At 45.4% G+C, this 25,011-nt stretch overlaps 2 protein-coding genes across 3 annotated transcripts in view; both read right to left on the bottom strand.

Moving 5' to 3' along the window:
* Positions 1 to 10,055: 10,055 nt before the first annotated feature.
* LOC117580751 (serine-rich adhesin for platelets) overlaps positions 10,056 to 25,011 on the bottom strand; it is a 45,004-nt gene continuing 30,048 nt past the window's right edge. The window contains exons 8-9 of the mRNA XM_034267443.1: positions 12,396 to 12,414; positions 10,056 to 10,067 (exon numbers count right to left, since the gene is read on the bottom strand). Coding sequence (XP_034123334.1) covers position 12,414 — 1 coding nt within the window. The 3' untranslated portion in view covers positions 10,056 to 10,067; positions 12,396 to 12,413. The remainder of the gene's footprint in view (positions 10,068 to 12,395; positions 12,415 to 25,011) is intronic.
* Positions 12,533 to 24,614, bottom strand: LOC117580753 (cytospin-A). 2 transcript variants are annotated; one of them, XM_034267447.1, is made up of 9 exons: positions 24,549 to 24,614; positions 23,447 to 23,712; positions 15,907 to 16,083; positions 14,550 to 15,843; positions 14,335 to 14,480; positions 14,147 to 14,266; positions 13,823 to 14,078; positions 13,486 to 13,760; positions 12,533 to 13,414 (listed from the first exon to the last, which is right to left on the bottom strand). In XM_034267447.1, the coding sequence occupies exons 3-9, from the start codon at positions 16,060 to 16,062 to the stop codon at positions 13,325 to 13,327; spliced, it is 2,337 nt and encodes a 778-aa protein (XP_034123338.1). In that variant the 5' UTR covers positions 16,063 to 16,083; positions 23,447 to 23,712; positions 24,549 to 24,614; the 3' UTR covers positions 12,533 to 13,324. The 2 variants fall into 2 exon arrangements, with proteins under 2 accessions (XP_034123338.1, XP_034123337.1); XM_034267446.1 differs by lacking the exons at positions 23,447 to 23,712; positions 24,549 to 24,614 and adding exons at positions 16,642 to 16,782; positions 16,848 to 18,295.

Below are 25,011 nucleotides of genomic sequence, written 5' to 3'. Positions count from 1 at the left end.
AATCAGGTTGGCAGTCCCTCATTAAATATTAACAGGATGGCAGCGCTATTCAAACGTCAAATTCATTTCTGCATCAAAACGTGTCCGAAAAGAGATTTGTCTGTGTTAAAATTAAGATTCATTGCTTGAAGCTCAGTTCCAAGTGAAGCATAATTTAAGTTCAGATCTGAAATTAATACCGCTACAATGGGAAGCATTGCGAATGCAATTATCGTGCGCCATTTCTGTCGTGTGTGCACCACTTATAAGCGCATCGTCACCCACTTATATGCAGAACGGGCACGCAGCTTGGAAATAATAGAGAAACTGGAAGTCGTTTATGGTTTGGTCATTACACCGAATACTCCTGGACCCAAGATGATATGCCTGGAATGCCTAGATGAAGTTCTGAAACTACATAAATTGTGGGAGTTATCTTGCAGCGTGTTGGGACAAGTTGGACCCCCACAAACGAACGTCGAAGATGCAGCCGCCAATGGGACCGCTGGTGGAACCGCCGATGGAACCGCCGATGGAACCGCCGATGGAACCGCCGATGGAACCGCCGATGGAACCGCCGATGGAACCGCCGATGGAACCGCCGATGGAACCGCCGATGGAACCGCCGATGGGTCCACCGAAGTGGTTGTCTATGGGTCCGCCAATGGGTTTTCCGATGGGACCGCTGGTGGAACCACCGATGGAGCCGCCGATGGGTCCGCCGAAGATAATTAACATCACACTGAATGAATCTCCATGTGATTGGAAAGAGTCCTAACTGTGGGTAAGTCGTATGGTTTAACTGCAAGTTTGAACGCCGCTTATGATCTGTTTTGTCTTTTGCAGAAGTCTAAGTTTATTCCTCACCCTCCTGGCTCTTTCGTCTAAGCACACAGCAAATCTTTAATGTATCGAATAAAATTCGAATACCAACAAAACGTGAATGGGAACAAATGCAAATATCATATAGTCCATATATAAATAAATACAAAAGCCCTAAAATGTGCCATCTTAAATCAGAAACATGTGATGGCAGCATGCAAATGTTGAGCCCTAGAATAACATGGCGTGCATCCATGAGAAGAAATATTTAATTATTAAAGTAAATAGCCCAGTAAGTTCATCCGCATTGTTAAATGAAGGTGACCCACAATGTTCACGCACAAATAAAACAGATAATTGTATGTTTCAAATCAACAGAGCTCCTCCAAACAATCCTATTAAATAAACCTCTTTATATTTCTCCACAATTTACATACTTTTCTTTCCCTGATGATCTGCCAAGAGGCGTGGATAATTCAAAGATGGGTCTCCGCCAAAGCAAGCGTTGAAGAGCTACTTAATGGGCGATGACAATACATCTTGAGAACTAATTTTCAGAATCGGTTCCATGTCTAGCAGGTCAACCCGAACGGTATCAATGGAATGTCCGTAAATGTCCCTGCGCTATGTTGTTCCCATGCAACAGTGGCAGCATCATTCTCCGTGCCAAGTTCGCTTTTCGATAGTAGTCCCATAGTTTTGTTCGTGGCCACAAGACCAAAGTCAAGCGAAGTAACATTTTCCGCTATGATTACGTTGAGTTGCCTGTTCCGAGCTGAGGGAGCTCGTGTGTCCGTCCTAGTGGTGGTGCCTCCTTCCACCACAAAGTCGCAAACGCAATTCTAATTAGCCAATGCCGGGCAATAAACCGCCGGAAAGAAAGTGCCCAGTGGGGCGTCTGTCTGGGGATGGCTGAATATTGGCTGAATGATGGGTGGTTGAGGCCGTTCCCCCTTTTGTGGGCTCGCTGGCTGGCAAATCAAATCAAATTAAGTTGAAACTTGATGGCGCATTTTACAGTCCGCAAGATGGTAGATGGGAAATGGGTGAGGTGGGTGTTTGGTGCGGGCACATTTTTAATAATGTTGTTGCTCATTTCGCGCGCCATCGTCATTATCTGCATGTAATTTCTCATTTTCATAGTCAATTAAGTCAATCACACGCCCTTTTAGCCACCGCAAGCGTTGGCCCGCCGCCCTCGAGGGGCTGCCGCCGCCTCTGTGGCATTGGAAACGTTTTGAGAAAAGCCACCAACCACCCTGCCAGGCACAATTAACACGTTGTCGTTGTTTGATTCTCTTGCTATGTCCTATTGTTGCTGTTCTGGGCTGGTGGTGTGTTTCCGTTGTTGCTGCCCTGCCTAGAAATGAGACTGTGCCGCCCACCCGTTGCTCTATTTTGTATACCCTTGCAAAAAAGGGCATGACCGAATATTAGCGGAACAACGCATCGGCTGAGATATCAGGCGAAAGCTGCATAAACCCACAAAGTTAATTATTATAGGTTGAAAGTATTCGAGGCAACCCTCTTTCGGGTTGAAAGAGGAGACAAAGTTGTTGTTAGAGTGAAGCAAAGCGACGACCCAAAATTACGGTGCCTTGCGAAGCAGAATGCGAAACAAAACGAAAAACAGAACTGAAGCAAAAACAAAAACACACGACGCCCAAGAGATGAGCTGCTCTCATTCGTGCTTAGTTTACAGTTACCGCTCCGCAGAGCACATCATTTCATTTTTTTGCTATTGCTTTTGCACTTTGCTTTTGCTCACGACAAAACTGCAAGCAGAGCAGAGAACGGTGAATTTACTTGCTTTACTTTGCTAAGCGCTAGAAAGAGATAGCAGTCTTCGATTGTTTTGCTGTTTCTTGGTGATGGTGGGTGCGCGAACGAGAAAAAGAAGACACATAGTAAAGGCTTGAACTACGTCTCCCTGTAGTGTATTTTCATCGGCGGCCAGGATGCGGTGCGACCTTCGGGCTTTTCTGTTTATTTGTAATGCAATTCGGCAGCGCGTTTATTGCTCAATTTCCATCGACGACGACGACTACGCGCTAAGAATCGCAGGAATAGGAATTACGTATTCATATGGCCTCATAGGGCTCATCGATGGTTGGGTTGGATGGGAATGGGTGACGACGGGTGATGTGGATGGTTGATGGTTGATGGACGATGACTTGCAGAGTCAACCCCCTTGCCCACAGCACCCACTCCATCGGCAACACCCACCAAACCGAACAGCAACCATAGAATCATCCCCGTGGCAGGGGTATGTTTGGGATGGGGCAATAACTGTAACAATTTCAAGCACTAAAACGACACGTGGCAGCTGCTTTTAAAATTGAATTTCCTGCATGTAATCTTGTACAGAGTCAATTGTTTTTGTTGTTGTGTTATTGCACGTGCAGCTTGGCTCTTCCTCGCTGAATTTCTATGCCATGGGTGTGTGTGTGTGTGTGTGTCTGTGTGGTATTTGTGTGCGCTTTGGCCACACTTTCTTATTTATGAAGATGCGGCCAATATGTTGACGGTTCATCCGTTGACCCACAGCCAAGGGGCTACGTCTACAGGGGGTTGGAGGTTTACATTTTGGGTGTGAATGAGAGCGGCATTTTGCCATTCACAGATTGACTTTCTAATGGGCTGTGAAGAATGGGCTGTGGTGGGCTGGCAGGGTGCGGGAGTTGACACGGATATGATGGGCTAACAAGGATAAGCTGGTCTTTGCGGGCACATAAATGGTTAATTATTTAATCGATGCAGAGCGTAAATGTTACTCCCTGACGTCTGAATATCAGGTATGAGGTAATGCTTCAGAATGGTAGAATTGTTGCAATTTTGATCTGGTTACTCCTCTTCGCAGTGGACTCCTACTAGTTCCCACAGAGTCAGATCCAATTAACATGTCAAATAAAGCAAGAATGGGTTCCCCCTGGAATCTGTCTAGTGCTGCTACCAATTGGAGTCGAAACCCCTAATGGACGCGGAGTGTTCTGTGAAACGTGTTGCCATTAAAAACATCAATTTAAATATTGCATTACATAATGATTTGCATAAAAGGCGCACGGCGCACGGTACACACACACACACAAATCACAGACAAAAACAATAAAGGGGGAACAGTCCCCCCACCCATTAAACCAATCAAAAATTTGCACTTTCACATGACCCCGCGCGGCCGTCGCTGTTGCTGTCTCTGGTGGTTGCTGTGGTGTCGATCGACTAATTTGAATATGAGCACCAGCCGGGGTGCCATTCTGTGTGCCGTGCTTCCCACGATATCGATACGTGGCAGTGGGATGGAGTAAGCCATTAGCAGAAGCAGACAATAGAGCCAGTCGCGGAGAGTCACCTGTGTGTGTGGTGGCGGGGAATCCCCCTTTCGATGGTCAAATTCCCTGCAGCTCTTGGCAGCACCTTTAACCTTTTTCGATTGCCTTTTATTGCATTATTATTGTTAAATAAACAAAACAAAAGCTACACATATTTACCCCATCCCGATCGAGGCCGTGTAGGAGCACTGGAATAAAGAGAAATCAATCAATGGAAAGGCTTCGCCCGGTGGCAGCAGCAATTAGCTGGGGCACACTGCGCCAGATCACCCCGAACGGAAGTCCTTAAAAGGGTTTGCCTTGGAGTGTGTCCTGTCCGCCGTGTGTGTGTGCCGCCTAATTGCGCGCGGGAGTGGCCGTCCACCAAAAGGGGTTCGTCGCGTAATTCGAGTAGACACGCTCCAACAGAGCCGCCTCGAGTGGCCCCTGGAGAGGCTGTGGTAGGCCCAAAGAGGGGCAGGCACCTGTCACCAGATACCCCGAGGGAAGCGAGTCACGGGGTCGATTTGATGTGTAATGGAAAAAACATTCATTTAATTAAAGCATTCAATCTGTAAGAATATTTAAACAAATCGTAAATGTATTTATTCATTACTGCATTCAGATTCTACCTCGACTTACTCTACTTTTACTCCAAGTTAAATCCATAAAAAAGTCCCCTTCGCTGTGCCCTTTCTTCTGGCAAACTGAAAGTGGCATAAAGAAAGAACTTCCACGCACGCAATACCAAAAAAAAAACCATACACAATAGCCAGAAGAACCTTGGAGAAGGAGCCAACGAAGTGGTCAGCACATTCACCATTCATAAATCAGAGCCCAGAGCCCGGAGAACACTCTCTGATGGGGGTCGGGTGGCAGGAGCACAACAGAAGCCGGACAATTGACGTCAACAATAAGTAACAATGATGTCAACTTGTAATTGAATTGATTGACAATATTTTATGTGGAACTAGACCAAGGAGGACCTTCCGTGGCAGAGTGGAGTGGAGCGGAGCAGCCAGCCAGTGACATCCGGCCCTGGACTGGACCCTTAATGACAAAATTTGTTTAGATTAGCATTAATAGATGGTCGGCAGTGATGGTGGATGGTGGCTATGGCTGGGATTGTGCCACTGTGTGTGAGTGGGCCATAAAAAACGATAAGAAGATTCAATAAAAATACTTTAAGCGGAAAAACAAGCTTGAATGGCGATAAAAAAAAAGAATAGAAAAGAAAACAGGGGAAAACACACACCGAAGATGCGAACGATGAAGAAGGGTCACGGCACGAGCTCCGCCCAGGCGATTTTTGCAAAGGGGCAACAAAACAGGACATGGGCAATATGTTGCAGGACACTCAGCCACCCACCCACCCTCTGTGTGCTGGAGCAATGCGCTTTTTAGCTAATGAAATCGTTTGCTAAATGAAACGTGAACAGTCAAATCAAATGAATCTTGGCAGCCCAGGCAGCCGCGTTGCCGGGCAGCGGAAGCGGAAATGTGTCGCCGTTCAGTGGCAGACAAGAAAGTAAAGGCACAACAAAGGGGGATAGGGGTTGCGGCGAAGAGTGGCAGCAACAAGAGTCATTACAAAATACAAAAAATAATACAACTTTAAAATCACATCTCGAGACTCTCGAGCGGCTGCGGTTACAGAGTCCAATTGAAATCCACTTGAAAAGCAAACAAAGTTTACTCGGAAATTTATATTCGAGTTTTGGATTTGGGATTCGAATTTGGTTTTGATGTGCGGCTAACTGTGTGTGCGCTTCCGTTTCCGCTTCAGTGCTGGAAACGGGCAGCTGCGGGGCAGTGCGGGCTGATAGAGCTGGGCTGTGGTCTACTGTGGCTCGACTTGGCGATTAATTTGCTGATTTATTCGCAACGGAAGGGTTGCTTAATTCGTGCTGACGGCCTTTTTATTTATTTACGGCAATTCCTGGCCCATTCCAAGACTCAACTCGACTCGACTCCTAGCAAAAAGTCTCGCCTGGCCTCGGACAGGTTGGATCCGGATCCGGGTATCCCCGGCCCAAGCTGGAGCTGGAGCTGCCTCATTCTGTGTTTCCATTCACACAGATGCACTTCAATGCAAGCCTTAAGATTCTTCTGCCTTAAAGTTGCATTTGGATAACAAATCCTTTGAATGACATTTTCCAACATTTCAAAAGTGAATCCGATTTAAAATTCTGCAATTTGTCTCCTATTTAAATACTGTTTTAAGATATAATCCCCTTTATTTATATTCAAATATATTATTTATTTATTTATCTTGCACTTAAATATATGACATTTATTTATTTATTATCCTTAAATGACATTTTTGATGTTATAGCATTATGACACTCATTGGAATATAAATCACTAAATAGGTAAACAACTTCAAATAAATTCTTTATGCGCCTTTATCAGATTCTGTCGAACAAGATTAAAGACCTTGTTTATAAACTTACTCGAAATGTTAGAGTGCAGAATGTGTAAAAAAAGATTTAAGGCATTACATTAAATAAAATACTGAAAGAACTCACTTGAAAAATGCAATTAAAATGAAATCCTGGACGATACCATTAAACGGAGATTACGTTTAGATTAGGTTTAGATTTAAATCAGATTAAAAAATCTCTATAATTATAGAAATAACTTCAAGTTCATCTAAGTTCATCCTCCCATCCATGGACCCATAAATATATGTATGCCTCAGGGTATCAGCTTAGTCGGTCAATCGTGATGCCTGCTTCTGCTTCAGACACCCAGAAGAGAATTATTTTTAACGGGCCAAAAACTTTATCGTGGATCCTTTCATTTGGATACATTTTTTCCTCTCTCTCTCTCTCTCTCTCTCTCTCTGTTGCTTTTTGCATATGCACAAAAGTTGTTGTCGGCGGACTCGGCAGCCAATTACTGCACCGAGCAGAGAGCGGGAGAGAGACAGACATAAATATTCCCAGTCAGGACAGGCAGGCAGAGTCCTCCGTTCTCCGTCCGTGGTCCTGTTGGGTCTCGCTAGATTTGTATACTTGTTGTCTGGTTATCAACTCGCTTCCGGAACTTAATGGCCTGAATCCTTTTGCTGCCTTCATTTGACTTTCCGTGCACCACAGACACAATCGGGCTTCAGGCTGGGTGCATTGGCCTGTAAGAGCCGTTCCCGTTGCCGTTGCCGTTGCCGTTGGCTAACCCTTGGAATACTCAAATGAAGTCATCGGGCAAGGCGAATCCATAAGCAAATTAGCTGAAACTTTAGCTGCGAGATCGAGAGCCGCAACTGCGAAACTCTTTTCGAATATTTATCCTGAAAACATATCGAAATCCAAGCACAAATCTGCACCTTTTTTTCCCCAGCATCCCACAGTTGGCGATAATTATTCTTGTGCCCTCGCTGGATCGTTTATCTTCTCATACAAAGTAAATCATTTTCGGCCAGTTGGGTTATGACGTTTTACGAGCCAAAGCGAATGGCCAAACCCAAACCAAATGCTGGCCCGTATGAAGGAAGTGAAGGCTGCCAGCGCGATGGGCAAAGTCCATCCATAACAATCTTGCCCCGCGAAAACCCAGGCGGGGGTGTCCCTTTGTTTGAGCTGACTTCAGTTTTGCTTTGTTTTTAATGCGCTTTTGATGAAGCCATCATGTCACATTACATCAAACAAACCAAACAGAACCAAACAGAAACGGAACACAACCTTCGGACTGGGCTGACTGTAATGGCACGGAACAAAAGGGCGAAAATAAAATCAAATATATCCGACCAGGCAAACAACACACAGATTGAGGTCCTGCGTACGTTCTGGGCTTGTCCTGAGCATGAGCGTGAGCGTAAGGGTGAGGGTGAGGGTGAGGGTGAGGGTGTTAAGGCAACAACACGGTCCCAGGACGAGCCCAAGGCAGCCCGGATTTTGGGCCATTTAGCCGCAGCAGCTCGAAAATCTCATAAACACTTTGCTCGGCGCACAAATTGAAATCTGGTTAGCAGGGGGGCAGGGGCAGGGGCAAGGACAGGGGCTGGTTAGCAGAAGGAACGTGGGTGGGTCCGAGGGGGTGGTGTGCAGCGGTGTGGGTTCGGTGTAAGCAAACATTGACACGCCATTCAGGGGGAAATCAAAGGACAAAAGGCAGGGGAAAGTGGTGGCTTGGGGGTGGCTTCGTGTGGGTTGTGTGGCCAAGGAAAACCTTTAGCCCTGATAGCCGCGCGCAACTGATGGACTGACCAAAGCCATGGCCAAAGGATTTAATTCACATTTTTCTCTCAGGGATCTCATAGTTATAGCTAAGTTCTACCGAGAGAGAGAGAGAGGAAATATATCAAACAGGTGCACAACAATTCGAATTTCTATGCACAAATAATCCTCCTCTGTGGTACTTTCCACACAATATTGAGTCAAGTATCTGTGCTCAGCAATTGGCTGGGCAGAAGCAGTAAAAAAATGGAATTGCATTCAATCTGAGCATAATTTATGGACCCCTTTGGTCAACGACTTGTTCCAGAACTGTTGAGGCCAGAAGGCTGGAGGCCAACAGGAACTGAGGAACTCTGAGGATGCGACGACAGTGACAGGCACTCCATTTAGTCTTTTGTGTCCATTGTGAGTCTCTCCGAGTTCCACTGGTTGTCAATTCTTCCATTTTTTAGTGTGTACTCGCACTTCCCCTCAAGAAGAACAAACACAATGAATGACCCTGCCCGGGGCTCTGTGGCAATGTGTCATGCTTGTTGATTTGTAAGGATCCCCCCGCCGCTTGAATTGTATTGACCGGAAAATCATAAAGCTCTTTGTCCCACACGAAAAAAGAGCTCGACACAGAGAGGGCATCATATCGAAGAAGCAGTCGCGTCATGGCTGGACATCATTTGATTTTTGGTTTGAGTTTGAGTTTGAGTTTGAGTTTGGGTTTCTGCTCTGAATTGAATGAGACTTTCCTGAGACCGGAAATGTTGCCCCGTGTATTTAATCTGTCTGTCTCTCTGCCGCTCTTCGATCTCCCATTACTCGATTATAATCCTTTCCCTGCCCTAGCCCTGTAGAAAATTCCAACTCCGATTGTCGCTTCCGCCGCAAAAGTTGCTCGTTCGTTGCTTTCGTCTTTCTCAGCATCTCGGCATCATCATGAGTTTCATCATCATTATTATTATTATTATTATGGAAAATTGTTTATAAGTTGACGGGCAGTAAACAGGATTTTGCCTGCAGGCAATCGGAAATGCTAAGAACTCACAGTCCAAAGGCATCCGAAATTACCATTCAACAATCGGAACAGGAAGTTCAGCCCCTTCATGTGTGTGTGTGTGTGGGGTGTGGGGGATTTTACTTTTCTTTTTGTTGTCTTCTTACGACAGCGCAGAATTTGGAGCAAGTGAAAAATCGAAACCAGATTCCATTTTTCGTAGGAATAATTCAATGGAAATCGCAATTTTGTTGAACTTTTGGAATGTATTTTTTCTTAAGGTAGTTTTTGGGTGGAACTAACCTTGAAGATTTCGAATATATCTTGGGGAATGTCTCTTAATAAATATACAAAATATAATCCATGCAATATAATTTAAATCTACAAATTGCAGGAGAATATGGAATGTCATTTATACGCATCCAAATACCATTTGATTTACACATTTTGCATCTACCTTTTAATTGATTCCCAGGCTTTCGATGGTTTTGCAGCTGGTGCAACTTAGAGGCAGAGAACAGCACTGATTAAATCTTGCAACATTTGGTTTCCAGTTCGATTGGCTTCACTTGTTGTTTGGAACATGCCGCTTCCATGGCAAATGACCCATAAATGACACGCACACAAAACGATTTCCCTCTGCCTGAGCTGGCTCCGTCTTGACCTGACCTGAATGAGCAATGTCCGCCCAAGACACAAGCCACAATCCATCTGTCCCATGTGCCATATCTCACACCATTCACAACTCATATTCATATTCGCCATCACGTGCGGTGACTGGTGCTGCTGCTCCTCCTGCTGGATCTGGCTTGAAGCATATGGACTGCTCGGGCTTATCCATTTATGAGTGCACATTAACCACTATGATTTATACAAACAAACACACACACGCACACACATACACATGTGTGTTCATGTGCGTGTTGGCCAAGAGACCAAAACCGTGCTTGGGCTCTGGGGTGTGAGGCAAGGACGAGCGTCGTCCGGTAAGTGCCGCTGTGCAGTTGAGTGGAAACTATAGATAATATTTTTATAGTGGCACTGCCTTTGAGCGCATGAAAGGAGCCAACGAATGACTAACTTACCAACCGAATCAATGACCAAATGAGTGAGTGAGCGAATGACTGAGAGAGTGACAGAAAAGTGGTTAAGTGCTCAGTGGAAATCTTTTTGGCATCGGGAACATCGAATGACTTTTCGCCCATCTTTAGACCTTAAGCCATGATGGATCTGCTGCAAAGGGTATTAAAAGCTTCGGCCCCCAAAAACCATCTTCCTTGTTGTATATTAAAATGTTTGCCGCATTGAAATGTATTTTTGTCGATTTCTTGATTTATGACAAGTCATTTTTGGGCTCCTTTATGCCACCACCAGTCGAAGTCCTGCCGGTCAGCAAATGGTGCGTCAGCGTTTAATTTCATTTGCGCCGGACATGTGCCGGACATTAAGGAGTGCGCCGCCAGAGAGACTGCGAGTGCAAGAGATACCAGAAGGAGTATGAGCACGAGTAGACCGGCCTAATTGACAGATACAATTTTGCTGTAGCTTTGTGCCTGCCACAGAGGGAGTGTGTGTGTGTGTGTGTGTGTGTGTGAAACAAGCTAAACAAGCGCTACTTGAAGGTGCGCCCACGGGCTACGTGTCATTGCTTTAACCAAAAGGACTAGCAGGCTGATGTTCACTTTTAGTTTGATGCCATTTCGAGCAGCTGACAGAGTCAAGTTAAGCCTTACAACTGGCCCGAGGTCTTACACATCCACAAATAATGAGACTGCGAAATTTGATGAAATGTAAGCTAAATCTGATCACGTTATCCCTAGGAATCACACTCTTCTAAGAACAACATTCAATGGAAAAAAAGTAGCCGAAAGGGCGCCTATGTCAATGGATAGAAAATTCTTTTAAACTTCTTATTATAAATATTCCTTATTCATTATAAATATTCAAATTCATTTCCTTTTCTTATGGCACCCAGAGGAGGGCAACACGAAATGAGTAACAAGGGTAGACAGACTTTTCCATCTGGTGAATACTTTTGGGGTTTGTAATATAAAAAATATATATACAAATTCATAAATATAAATCGAACCATAAATAGAATTTTGTGTGTCCCAAATACTGACTTGGATCGCCCAAAAAATGATCAGAGCTGAAGAATGCAACCTAGCCAAAAATATGCAAAATATAGAGCCCTGAACAACAATTATAGGGAAATCGTAAATTTACGCGTCTGCAAGATAAAGGAAAAATTTGCAAAATATTTTGCATTATTTTAGTTAATGTTTAAATGACCTTAAGCACCAAATGTATGTGATTATGATAAGTAAGTTAATACATTTTAGAACATAACAAAACTAATGTGAGATGTTCCCGAAAAGTGGAAACTTAGGTATAAAAAAATTAAAATATGATTCAAAAAATAGTTTAAAAATTGTTGTATGCATGAAAAGAATGATCTTACAGCATGATGTGATGGGCAAGAGTGCAGAAAATTGTATTATTCTTTTGGGCATGCCACACAGCGCAGTGCGTGTCATAGCTGTAAGTTCCGACGTTGCTCTGTCCTGGCTTCTCTCCTCATTAGCCTCGAGTACATCAATCATCGGCTTGTTTTAATTTTAAAATAAAATAAAAAAATCGCACGCTGTTAAATCTCTGCTCTGGCCATTCCACCGCCTACTGCAGCCGCCTCCTGCGGTTCGGGATGGGGTACTTAATTAAATCCTATGCCACACACACACACAGCCACCCCCATTAGCCACCCACCATAAACCATCCTCCAGCCGCCTTCACATTTACTTCAGCGGGCAACCAACCACGCAGCGAATCCCGCCCACTCCCGGAGCCAGAGGAGCAGCCGCAGCCCTGTGGCGTCATCTCTTTCTGGCATGCTTGAAAATTTCCCTTGAAGAGGGAAATTTTTGCAGCTCCTTCATTGTGCTCAAGGAGCGCCATTTTGACGGTGCTTCTCGGGACTCCTGCTGGGGCTCGGGGGTGGAAAGTGAAATGTGGATGTGGACTTTGACTCCTCCTGGGGGCAGGCAGCAGCAAGATTGATCTATTTTAATAACCCAGGCTCAACGCCAAAATGTAAACGGCAAAAAAGATGTTACATTTTTGAACGAATTTTTAATTTACTCCCATGATACCACCACCCTCCAGAGAAGGGTCTAATCCGAGCTAATCCACCGCAGTCTAAGCTGGCAGCATAGAAAACAGAAAAAACAGAAAAACAGAAAAAAACCAAAAACAGGTATGAATGATTTTTCATTGCGCGTTAATCTTTTGTTCTTTATAGTATCATATTTTTGTAGAATGAATCGTTGTGAAAATACAGTTTAGTGATCTGATGTACGAGTAGTAGTTGGAATAAATAAATATAGTAGGTATATATATACGTATGGTATATGCTAAAGCTAGTCCGGACTCTTTCTCTGGCTGCTCTCTTGTTGTCCATCATCCGCAGCATCAGCATCAGCGTTTGTTGTTTTGTTTCTCCACATTAAAAATTACAAATTACAAAAAAAAAAAGCACATACACAGACATACAGTGGACACTCCAAGACTGAGCAACAAACAAACAGCCCTCGAAGCTGCTTTTTAAACATACGAGTATCCATCTTTACACTAAGTTCTACGATATCTACGGCTCTAGCGTTCTTCTGTAAAACCGAAAAAACAAACAAATGCATTTTACAGATTACTTAATATTTAATAAACAATTGGTTTTCATGCTGTTGCTGGTTGCTCTCGCTGCTTTCTGGTTGCTCTTCTTCCGCTTCATTCATTCAGCCAAGATTTGTCGACTTATTCATTCGTTTCCATCTACAAATGGATTAGGGGGAAGGGACACATAGATATGGACATACAAAATGGATTTTAGAAAAAAAAAAAACAAAAAAAACATACACTAAGGGTGTGGGAACTAACTCTAAGGTTAAAATATGTTCTTCGTGTCGTGTCTGAGCGGCAACACATTGAGGAAATTTCTGATTATAAATATACACAAAAGACGGTAGACGCGAGATGCTAGATGCGAGACTGATGCCCATTTAGGTCTCAAAGTATTTGTAGATTGCCGTCACATAGGACATCACCTGCATCCAGTCGGGTCGCTCCAGCTGGCACATATCGTTGATGTTCTAAAAGGGCATAACGAAAGCCAAATTGAAATCACTTTCACACACAAACGGTTGGCAGACCGTTGACTCACCAGTGTGGTGCCAATTCCCACCGATTCGGCGGCGGCAAAGGCTAGCGAAAAGTTACGCCGCTTGTTCGCTTGACTGAGCTGATCGTAGGGTATGCGATCCGGCAGATAGGAATGAAGGATCGCACAAAAGGCCAGGCCATCGTTCCACGATGAGCTGAAGTTCGTGATGTCAATGTTGCGGTAGCCCACGGTCTTGTTCTGGCACCACTTGAGCAGTGCATTCCGCTTGGAGCCGCCATTCTTGGCCAGCATATTCAGTGGATCCTTGCGCTCACCTAAGCAAAGAGAGAAGATAATGTTAAAGAAGGAAGAGAGACAGGAGCTACGCTTGACCTACCGCTAATAAAGGACTTTGAGACACTGCCAAAGGGCAGACTGGGCGGTTGGCTGCTGCCGCTGCTGCTGGGCGTTGCCGGTGTGGAGGGCTGCGAGGAGTTGGCAGCCGTCACCTGCTGCTGCTCGCACAGCGGTAATGTGGCTTTGGTAGAGTTAGCTGATCCTACTCCTCCTCCTCCAGTTTCAGCGTCAGCTGTTGCTGCCGTTGTTCCTACATTTACGTGCAGATTGCTGCTCTGCAGGACGGGCAACCGTAGCTGTGGATGAAGAGACCAAAGAATGATCAGATCAAGCTTCAAACATAAGTTTCAAAATGTTTGCTTACGCTCTCATGCCAGTCACCGGAGGCGGGCAGAATAATGGGCGTGTTACCAAGCTCGGGCGTGCCACTGTTCAGGCTCGAATTGGAGCTGTAGTTTGACTCTGCCTCATCCGACTTTCCTTGCTGAAAGAACAGATAAAGGAAGGTGTTCAGGCGAGTGCACAGCTAGAAAGGGGAAAGATCCCACATACCGCCTTGTTATTCTCGATGCTCTCTATGAGGGTCTTGACGGACAGCCTGGAGTCCTGCCGGCTAAAGCTAAGTTTACTGCGACGCGTGGCCATCTCCAGCTGGACCGTGGACAGCACCGACTGTGGCGTCTCCGACGGCTGCGTTTCTGTATAAAGAAATCACCAAGAGTGATTCAAATCAAAGAGTTCATTGAGAGTTTTGGGCTTTGGCTTACGCTGCTGCACCGGCTTTGAGCTGGCTGTGAGCTTCTCCAGCTGCTGCTCCAGCAGCCGAATCTTCTCCTTTTGCGTCTTGTTGTCGAGCACGAGCTGCTCGCGAGCGCTTAGCGCCTCAGTCTTGAAGTCATTTGCAACACGCACGGTCATCAGCAGATCCGCCTGGAACTGTTGCCATTCCTCAGCCTCTCGTCGCCGCAGCTGCGTCTCCTTGTCCAGCCGCTGCTCGGTGTCGCTCAGCTTCAGCTTCACATCGCCCAGATGCCGCTGCGTCTCACCGAGCAGCGTTTGCAGCTGGGCCTTGTCCTCGTGGTGGCACTTGGACTGCACCTGCAGCTCGGCCACACGCTCCTCCAGCGCCTGGCAGTCACCGGCCAGCTTGTCCTTGTCCCGCTGCAGCTGCTCCAACCGATACTCCAGATGGGAGACGGCGCACTTGGCATTATTCTTGGCCACCTTGCACTCCTCGCTGAGGCCGGCCAGCTGCTCCCGCAGGCGGCGAAGCTCCGCCTGGCTGCGCGACCACTGATCCTGCAGCTCGGCCACTCGCTCCTCCAGGGCATCCTTCTCGCGGCGGGCCGCGTCAAGTACGTCACTGAGATCGGTCTTGTCGCCGCGCGCCAAATCCGCCTCCAGCTCCTCGATCTTGGAGCGGGCATTCTCGAGCAGCGTGCTCAGCCTGCTGATCTCAATGGCCCGCTGTGAAACCTCCTCCTTGGCCTGCGAGAACTGCGCCTCGCCCTGCTTGCGCTCCGCCGTGGCCGCGTCCAGCTGCGAGTCGAGCAATGCGATGCGCTCCCGCTGCCGCTGCTGCTCCTGTTGTGCCGCATCGCGGGTATGCCGCAGCTCGGCCAGCTCTCCGTTCAGCTCCTCCTGCTTGAGCAGCACCGCCTCGCGCTCCTCCTGCGACGTCTGGATGAGATCCAGCAGCTTCTTCTCGCGCTCCGAGGTGCACACCTCCGCCGCCTGCTTGGTGTCGCGCAGCAGCAGCTCCTGCAGTGAGCTGATCTGCGTGCGGGATTCGTTTAGCTTTTCCGTTTGGCGGCAGAGCGACTGGAAGAGCACATCCTTCTCCTCGGCCAGCCGTTCGTTTTCCGTTTGGGTGTCGCTGAGCTGCGTTTGCAGATCGGCCAGCTCCTGGAGAGTGGCCTGCAGCTCCTCGTTCGTTGAGTAGTGAGTCTCCTCCATCTGAATGATCTTGTCCTGCAGACAGGCTACTGATATCTCGCTGGACGACGACTGCTTGTCCCAGTCGGGCGTGAGGCAGGGCGTCCCATCATGCGCTTCATTTGTCTGTGTGAAAGAGAGAGAAATTATGGAATCAATGGAGCAATTTTTCTTTCGTTAAATACTCACACTGGGCAGTGCTATGGAGGCGGGTGCTGAGCTATGCAAACGCTGCGAATCTTGTATAATTTGATGCTTCTCCGCATCCGACAATGGTGAGTTGACAACGTCCCGCAAGCGATTGCGCAAAGATTCATTTTCATATTTTAGATTGCCGATTTCCATTTGTGTTTTCTCCTGTAGGTTCTGTGGAAGCGGAAAGGTTTGTTTAGTTTTGATTGGATTGGATTGGATTATGTTCAATTCGCTTGAATCTCAGAACTCGACAGGTGAGTCCAAGTTTTGTTGTTGCTGTCGCTGTTGTTGCTGTTGTTCAAACGACGCAAAACCCCAAGCTCTCTTCACTGCATTTTGCTCGACAATCAATTAAGGAGAGCCTGTCTGTTTATCGTTACTTGTATATAATATAGAACATATTAAATATCAATAAATATTGGTTTGGGTAACGAAGCGCAACGCCCCCCGCCTCAGGTACACACCCAATTGGTGCCACTCGTACTGCTGGACTGGTGTCCACGGCATTCACGGGTATGTTGGATCCTTAGTTGATCTTAGCTATCAATATAAACTTCAGTTTTCCTTTTCCACAATTGAATACGCTTAAGTATAGCTTATGGCTTTACAGGGTATCACTACATCAATCAGCCATGACAACGCATCAGCGACAGACAGCAACAACAACAACAACGACAACTTGTGGTTAGCTTTCCTCTACCCTTTGCCCTAGAGCCAACCAATGCCCACCTGCATCTTAACCAGATCGCCCTTCAGTTTGGCCACCTCGCTTTGGTATGGCAGCAGCTCCGCGATGCGTGTCTCCAGCTGCAGTTGCTCGCTTCCCAGACGATCCAGCTGCCGTTGCAGCTCCTGCATTTTGTTGTTAGCCTGAAAGAGGGGGAGGGAGGTTTCGTTTGTGGCAAGGCAATGCTTTATCGATTGGTGTCGCTTACCTCTAAGAGCTGCTGTTGTTGCTGTTCGTTGTTGAATAGTTGTTGCTGATGTTGTTGGTGTTGGTGTTGCTGTTGTTGTTGCTGATAACTGCTGGCTGCCACGGCTGCCACAGCCACGGCGGCTGCTGCAGCCGGAAATCCGCCTGCCGTCGTACTATTGCTGCCACTGTTGTTGCTTCCAGTGTTATTGGTGCCACTGCCACTGCCACTGGCACTGGCTGATGTTGCCGATGCTGCTGTGGCTGCTGCTGCTAGTTGTTGATAGAAATCCGCTGCGGCGGCGGCAGCAGCGCCACCATCTTGTAATGCGGCCAATGCGTTGTTGTTGTTAATATTGTTGTTGTTGCCGCTGCTGCTGTTGTTGGTTGCCGCTGATGGGGGCACGGCCGCAATGGAAGTCATTAGTTGTTGGTGTTGTTGGTGTTCCGGTTGTACATTTGCATTGCGGGGCGCTGCTTGTTGTTGTTGTTGTTGAAGTTGCTGTTGTTGTTGCTGTAGTTGCTGCTGTTGTTGTTGCTGTAGTTGCTGCTGCTGCTGTTGTTGTTGTTGTTGTAATATTGGCAGCTGCTTTGGTTGCTTTTGTCCTTTTAACTTTGACTTTTTCAGCGGCAACGTGTTGCTCTGTTGTTGTTGTTGTTGCTGCTGCTGTTGCAATTGTTGTTGAAGCCGCTGTTGTTGTTGTTGATTGGTTAGAAGCAGAGCATCTTCATCGCCCACATCCACGCCCCTTTCGTATGTGGCTGCCTCGTGATTGGAATAAAACTTTGTTGTCGTTGTGCCACTCGCAGTTGCAGCTGTTGCCGCGTTATTAAGTTGCTGTTGTTGCTGTTGTTGTTGTTGTTGTTGTTCGTGTGCCGTGTTGAGGGATGTACTCGACTGCGACTTTTGGCGATTGTTGTTGGAATGCTGCTGCTGTTGCTTGTGCGAGGAGTTCGAGGAGTTGGAACTCGAAGTCCCTTGTCCTCTGCGAAACAATGATTTCAGCTTAATCATTTTTGTGATTCTCGTTTGTTGGTGTAAATTTTATGGAACAATTTTGTCTATAATTTAAGTTGTTCAAGCAAAACGTAAACCATAAACTCTACTTCTGTGGATTGTCAGTGACTTTTTGGGCCTTATTTAACATGTAATTGATCTTTAAGCTCCACTTTTATGGCATTATTGGTACCACATGCTCGAGTCTTCGGCTTTAACTTATCTTATCTTATCTTTCGTAGATTGAGCTGCAGTTTTATTAAGATTTTGCTGATGTTGAATCTCTCCAATTTCGTTTTTTTATATCGAGGCACACGTTTTCGAAATGGTCGTCGTTTATCGTTGTTTATCGTTATCTTTATTGCAATTAGTAGTCGTTTATCGTTGTTTATTGGTATCGTTCTAACTATTATTATTATTATTCATCAATGCATATTTGGCATATGAGTCGTACTGCGTTCGTTTCCTTGCCCCTGTTATCACAAATTTATATTTTATCAATTCGATGTGCTTTCTATCTTTCTCTCTCTCACTCTCGCTTGCTTCCTCCGGCCACTCTCTCGCTCGCTTATGCTCTCTCTCTCTCAGAAAAGTGAAATTTCTGCCATATTTGGGTAGTGCAAGTTGCCGGCAAAAAAAAACCAACAGATCCGAGCGATGAATGAAAGCAAACGAATGGGGGAAAAGCAAATGCTAATGACAATGCGTGATGTTGCATGCAACATCGGAAAAATATATGCAAACAATAATAACAACAATATAACTCGTTTGTGTCCGCAGACAATCGCACGGCATTGTGCCAGATAAGCGGCCACAGCGAGAGAGCGCACTCTGTTAGTTAACAGAGCTCTAGCGGCTGTCACTCAAGAGAGGCGTCCACGGCACAGCACGAACGATCAAATCAGAAACAGTGACTGACGCACAAGCACAGACACACACTCCCCTAAATTAATATGCATCACAGCAACAACAATATCGATCGGGAGGGGACTTTGAAGTTCAGAAAAGGCCAAACCCACAAAACCGTCTCCCCACCACTAGCTTCCTAGAGAGAGATTATTGCAGCGTCAACATTTGAACAGCGCGCACTTGTACACACAAATATGCACAGTGGTGCCCATAATTATTCACACAGCCTTAACCGGCAGGCCAAACCATAATGGCGAGATATGGTTTCCAAATAGAAACACTACTAAAGCTAGAATTGTTTGCAAATATCAAAGAAGGTTGCAAAAGTTGAGCGAACAACTGTGGGAATCACTGTAACAATAGAAGTGTACGAACATACATATGTGCATATGCATGTTTGTATGTATGTAAATAGACGCCGGTGTGAGCAAGAGATCAAGGGAGCCAGAACGAGAGAGTCGTGTTCCATTCGAGATCAGCAGAGGACTCAACTTTCCTTGCCCCTACCCGCTGGGTACAAGGGCCGCACTGTTGTGTTTGTACATGTGTTATTTTCTCTCCCCCCCCCCCCCCCCATTGTCATAGGCCGGATTACTCATGGCCCGGCATGACACGACTCGTCACTCCCCCCGCCCACGCCCACTACTTCCAATTGAAAGAAACGAGGCTGAATTTTAACTGCACTAACATGACATTGACAGCTGACCGCAGTCGGCAGCAGTGCACTTGCAAGCAGCCTGTAGCCGGCCAGTGTTGGTAAACTATCAGCTCATATACATAGAGCTGGCGGCTTATGTGTCTTGGCCATTTATGGCCTCGGAAACAGTCAGGCAACAGAAATCTTCTGTTAATTTGTTGTTTTTTGGGACAGCGCATAGCCCACGCGAAACACGCAAATTTGTGTTTATTTCATTTAGGCCTTTAAATTGAAAGGCAAACAGAGACGAACGACATGACATCATGCAAACAGAAACCAACAAAAAATAACTGAAATTAAATGTACATTTGAGGGACACTTTTTAATTGCTGATGAACATGAAACCTTATCAGGTGGTGAGGGGTTTATCTAGGCCCGCAATTTGTTTGCACTGCGATAATGTTGGATAATTGGGCAGCAAGAAAGTGAAAAAAATCACAGAGCAGTTGGAGTGGAGTCATTTATCGTTTTAATGTTAATTTGATTATGTGTCGGCGAAGGCAACAGTTAATGGGATGTTGGGCAGGGGGGAGGGGGGTGGTGCACACACGCGCCCTGATTTCGGCAAAACATGTGCGTTGTCCAGCACTGTGCAATGCAAATGCACAGTGGGAGCAAGCGAAACAGGATGTGGAGATCTCTTCGATTGCCCTTCAAGCAGCAGTAGAGAGGGAGAGAAAGATAATTGAATGGAGCCACAAACACACACGCACGCAAACACACAAACGCTGATTTAATTTCTTGCAGCAAATAACTGTAAAAGGGTATTTTTTCATTATTTTCGCACTCTTTCGCGCTAGCGCAAAGAAAATAAACCGGAATACGCCAGCAAAACAAAAAAGTCAACTCTTCACACGACACACCAGCACAAAAGGCACACACATATACACGAATCGTACACACGCACGTACGCACATACCCGAGCGGAATAATAGTTACGAATTATTAACTACGGCATCCACATAATGAAATAATATAAAATTAAAATGAAGAAAGAACAACAAGGCGGAGGCGCAGCGAGAAAGAAATGCACGAGAAATGAGCGACAAAAATAAATAGAACTGACAACAAAGCGACGCGCGTTTTCTGTTTCTGTTTTTTCTGCAAACAACAACAACAAGTGTCCATCAGTGCTGAAAAACTATCGATACGACTATCGATAGCTGCTTCTAGCACCTATCTTCCAACAATACACATGTAAATGTTGTAGCGAAACCATTTAATTGCCCTATCCAACTTTATTTAAGTGCTTTTGAGTATGCGCTACAGTCTGAATTTTAAGATGTGTTGAAATTCTCGAATCAAGCGATATTTTTGTTGATCGAATTGCTGTAATCGCCACGGCTCGCAACACTTTCGTGAGCTGCACGGCGCTAGGTGGCGCTTCGCACGGCGCATGCGTGCCGCGTTGCCCAACACCACAGAGGCGCGCTAGTTTTAAAATTGGAAACTATACATTTGATCAACTCAATTCACAGCTTCTGCAATACTGAATTTTCAACGTAGCCAATTGTTAATAATATCGTTTTAATGTATGCTGTATGTGTCTGGTTAGAACGGGGATGAATTTTTTTTTTTTTTTTTTCAAGACCAACCTGGGCTGCAAGACCATCGCTTTGATGGGCAAGAGCGGGAAGCAAAAGCGAAAAGGGTATGCAAAATCCTTGACTTTCGAATGGACAACTACACTTTTCATTCTCTTGTTAATTTTCCACCGTCACTCTACACATTCTTTGTGGGATTTTCTCGCAGATACTTTTGCTTCTTCTTCTTCTTTGGCATCTTTCTTTTTTATTCCCTACTTATTCCACATTCTTTTCTAATTCCTCCTTCTCTTCTTCTCTTTCTTGGGAGCTTATCAAAGAAGAGCAACAAAACTTAGGAGAGAGAGAGAGGGAGACAGAAAAAAAACCGCAAGAGCCACCAAAGCGCGTCGTTCGGTATTTTGTTTTGCGGTTTTCTGCATTTCTCTTTTTGTTTCTCTTTTATGATTTTTCATTGTTTTCTGTGAGGTTGGTTATGGAACGGGTTGGGGGAGGGTCTCGCTTTCGATGGGGTCTATGACCATACAAAAACGTCACTTATCGTTACAGCTGCTACCGCGCTCACACCATAATCATGTCTGTGTACCTCTGATAACCGCAGAAGCTGACCATCTAGCTAGCCCCCTGCCCCGCTCCAGTATCGCATTACGCTCTTCTAGTGGCCCACCACCGCTATGGATCCAACCTCTATGGCCAGCGAGCATGACATATTCAAAAAAATGCACATAATCCCAGCACGCAGGCACCGAAGCTCGTTTACCCTGTCCATTAGAAATTACAAAAAGTAGATAAAAAAATATTTGAAAGCTCTTCGCGATGTCTTTTTTAAGAAGATCTCAACGGGGAAAACAGGGATACGCACATAAAATACGTGTAATCAATATGTAAATGTTCTTCTGCAGAGAGGGAGTGAGAGAGAGGTACATGAGTACCGGTACTCATATTAAAAGTTATTCAGCATTAGCCATAACCAGAAGTGCCGGCCACTGGCCTAGCGTGAGCAAGAGCGAGGGGTGGGGTGGGCCAGGGAGGCAGGCCGGCCCCCTCGGGCCATTCACTTGTGTGCGTGTGCGTGGAGTGGGGTTAGGTAAAGTACGGAGCGGCGAGGTGTATTGCTCTGTGAATTTTGTTTCTTTATGAACGGTTACGCTTTGGCGCGCCAAACCAATGCTCGCTACAAGCCAAGCAAAGAGGCATATCGGATGCCAGATGAATGAATGAAGCAACGGAGCAGAGAATATCGGTAAATGAGAAACAAACGAGCAATGGATGATGAAGTATAAGATAATCAGCCAATTAATGTGTGCTCCTGTTGAGAAAACAAAAACAAATAAGTTCTGATATGCACGGACATGAAGGTATGTTTAGCAATACGAAGAGCTAAATGCTCTATTAACCTTGGAATGGCATATAAAACGTTGTCGCTTAACATGGAGAGATGGCAAAAGAGATAAAGATGGAGAGAGAGAAAGAGAGGGCACCTGTTAATGCAATGCCGAATGAGAGAAAAACTGTAGCGCACCGGAGTGCTGTCGCAGCGGTCGACGCCTGCGCCGCAGCTGACGCGAACCGTTTTACCGCTCGAATTATGCGCCGCGTAGCTCTCCCTCGTTCAAGCAGTGCGTATGCTTATGTTCCATCTCGCATTGTTCACCGCCCCACCACGACCGCCATAGGCTGGCCGGCTCTTGTTATACCCTTGAAAGAAGTATGTTGCGGCTTTGAACAAATGTTTGGCGGCCAGACAGTGCTTCCGTATTCTTATTCTGTGTCAGGATCAACAGGAGAGAAGCAAAATTCGATCCCTATAGCATATGGCTGCCGTATAAACTGTTGTACGAGAAAAGAAACTTTAATTTGATGAAAATTTCCACATTTCTCAACGTTTTGGGAAAGTTTTTCTATAGAACCATGGGAACGATAGGTCTGCGAGGGTATTCAAAGCTTCGGAACCCTAATCTAGTCTTTCTTTCTGGTTTATTGTATAATTTCCTTAATGCTAGCGCAAGAGCTTTGACTTTGGTTTTTTGATGCATAGAAACTGGCCCGAAATCCGTTTCCTTTCGCTTCTCTAGTGTATAACAATAAATTATTTTTAGAAAACGGTTTCATTTTCGCTCGTCGAAATATAAATTAACTTTTTTTCTCGGCTATTGTTGGGAGTTTTAGCTATTGTTGTGTGTTGACATGCCGACGACCATTTCTAAAAGTTGTGTTTCTTTTTTGTAAATAAATATTTATGCGCGTTTTCTTCTTGTTGTGGAATTTTAGGTTTTTTCTTTGATGTTTGATGGTTTACGTTTTGCTACGGATGTTACTTTCAGACTTAGAAGCGGCAGAAAGTGGAAGTTTCACTTTCAAAAATGATAAAATTAATGCGCTTTTAATCGTTTTCTTGTCGAACAGACAGCAACAACAAATACAAACTGGAACATCATTTTTTCTTAGTCTATTTTCGTAGTTTTGCTACTCACCCGTCGCCACCTCCGGGATATGTGCTGCTGCAGTCGCTCTGATGGAGGAGGTGGAGGATGAGAGAAGAGAAGTACAGCAGCGCAATAATCAATCAAACGGTATTTTCTCAACAGCTTTTGGTTGCTGTCTCTGCTAAGCCACTTTATCCGTGTGCGTTTTTATGTGTGTGAGAGAAGCACTTGCACCTTTGACTTTTGGGGGTCGGTTGTAGATGGAGGGGGTGGCTTGGTTCAACTTAAACCGCTGCTCGGCCACTGCGAAATGACTGAAACAGGAGGGAGAGAACACTTTATACATTTGTATGTATGTATGTTTGTATTTCTATATGGGAGATTCGATCATAGGCACATATGCATTTCGATGCAACGGTAACACACGCACACACATTTCAAACGATTCCTTAATAAACAGAACAGCTGCAACATAAGCAGCAGTGGCAGCGGCAGCGGCAGCAGAAGCAGGCTTCTCTGTCGGCGTTAATTATATTAGAAATTCGTTAGCGAAGCCTTGTAGCAGTGGCTGCAGCGGCGGCGGCACCTCTAACAACAATGATGAAGAAATGCAACTAATTAGCAATTATTTGCGGCTTTTAACATTTCTTTTATATTTCCACATATTCCAATTAGAGGGGGTGAGAGAGGAAAGCAGTGGAACCGCTGTCTGCAATTGCCATTTGCTGTTGCTTTTCTAATGCAGTCGCCGCCTCTGCCGCTGCTGCTGCTTGTCCCGTTATTTCACAGACACAGAGACAATCGGAGCAGCAGTGCAGTCGCAGTCATTGCTGATGACCTCCGACGAGAGTGCACTGCTAGCCTGATAATCAATTAATATTCATTTATTTTTTTGTTACAATTAAAAATACGTTTGAAGTTGTACATTTGTATGTGTGCTGTGTGTTGGATGCTGCCGCGACGGGACTGTTGTTGCTGTTGCACTGCTGCTGCTGCTGATTTGTTGTTTTATTTTTAGATAGAGCTGAATTAGCTCCAACCGCACGCACGAATGCACAGTCTCAAGAGATTGTCAGATTGTCAGCCGCAATGCAATCACTTCTTCACAAGCCGAAGGCTCCCGGGGCATTATCAATGTTGCTAATATTACGTTTATTGTTGTTATTTTTTGATCCGTCCGCGTCGCGTCGCGCTCCAGTATGACCGCGGATTTGTCGATCAAATATACCGCATGACCCTTAAAAATAAACCGCACTATGTTTTCTTATTTTCAAAATATACCTTAAATATACCGCATCCTAAATCATTTTCCTCGTTTTTGATATTCTATTTATTATTACCAGTTAGCTAGCCCTCTCAGCACTAAAACTATAATTTTGTGCGATTGATGAATCAATTCTCCACACGATTGGTTAGTCTTCATGAGTTTCTTAAATATGATTGTCAACAAAATAAGGTCCACGCTAAAAACATATAGTGTACCGTGAATGGTCACCCTGTCGCGCCACCTACTTGGCTGGTTCGCGAACGAACAGGAAAAAAATACCTATTAACCAGTGATGGCATATTACTAATTGAAGGCTATATTTTCATGATGAAGCACATACATATAG

The sequence above is a fragment of the Drosophila guanche genome, unplaced genomic scaffold (genome assembly GCF_900245975.1).
Source record: "Drosophila guanche unplaced genomic scaffold, DGUA_6, whole genome shotgun sequence".
NCBI classification, from domain to species: Eukaryota; Metazoa; Arthropoda; class Insecta; order Diptera; family Drosophilidae; genus Drosophila; species Drosophila guanche.
Note: the sequence above shows the minus strand (reverse complement) of the source record. Positions and strands in the feature narration are given on the sequence as shown.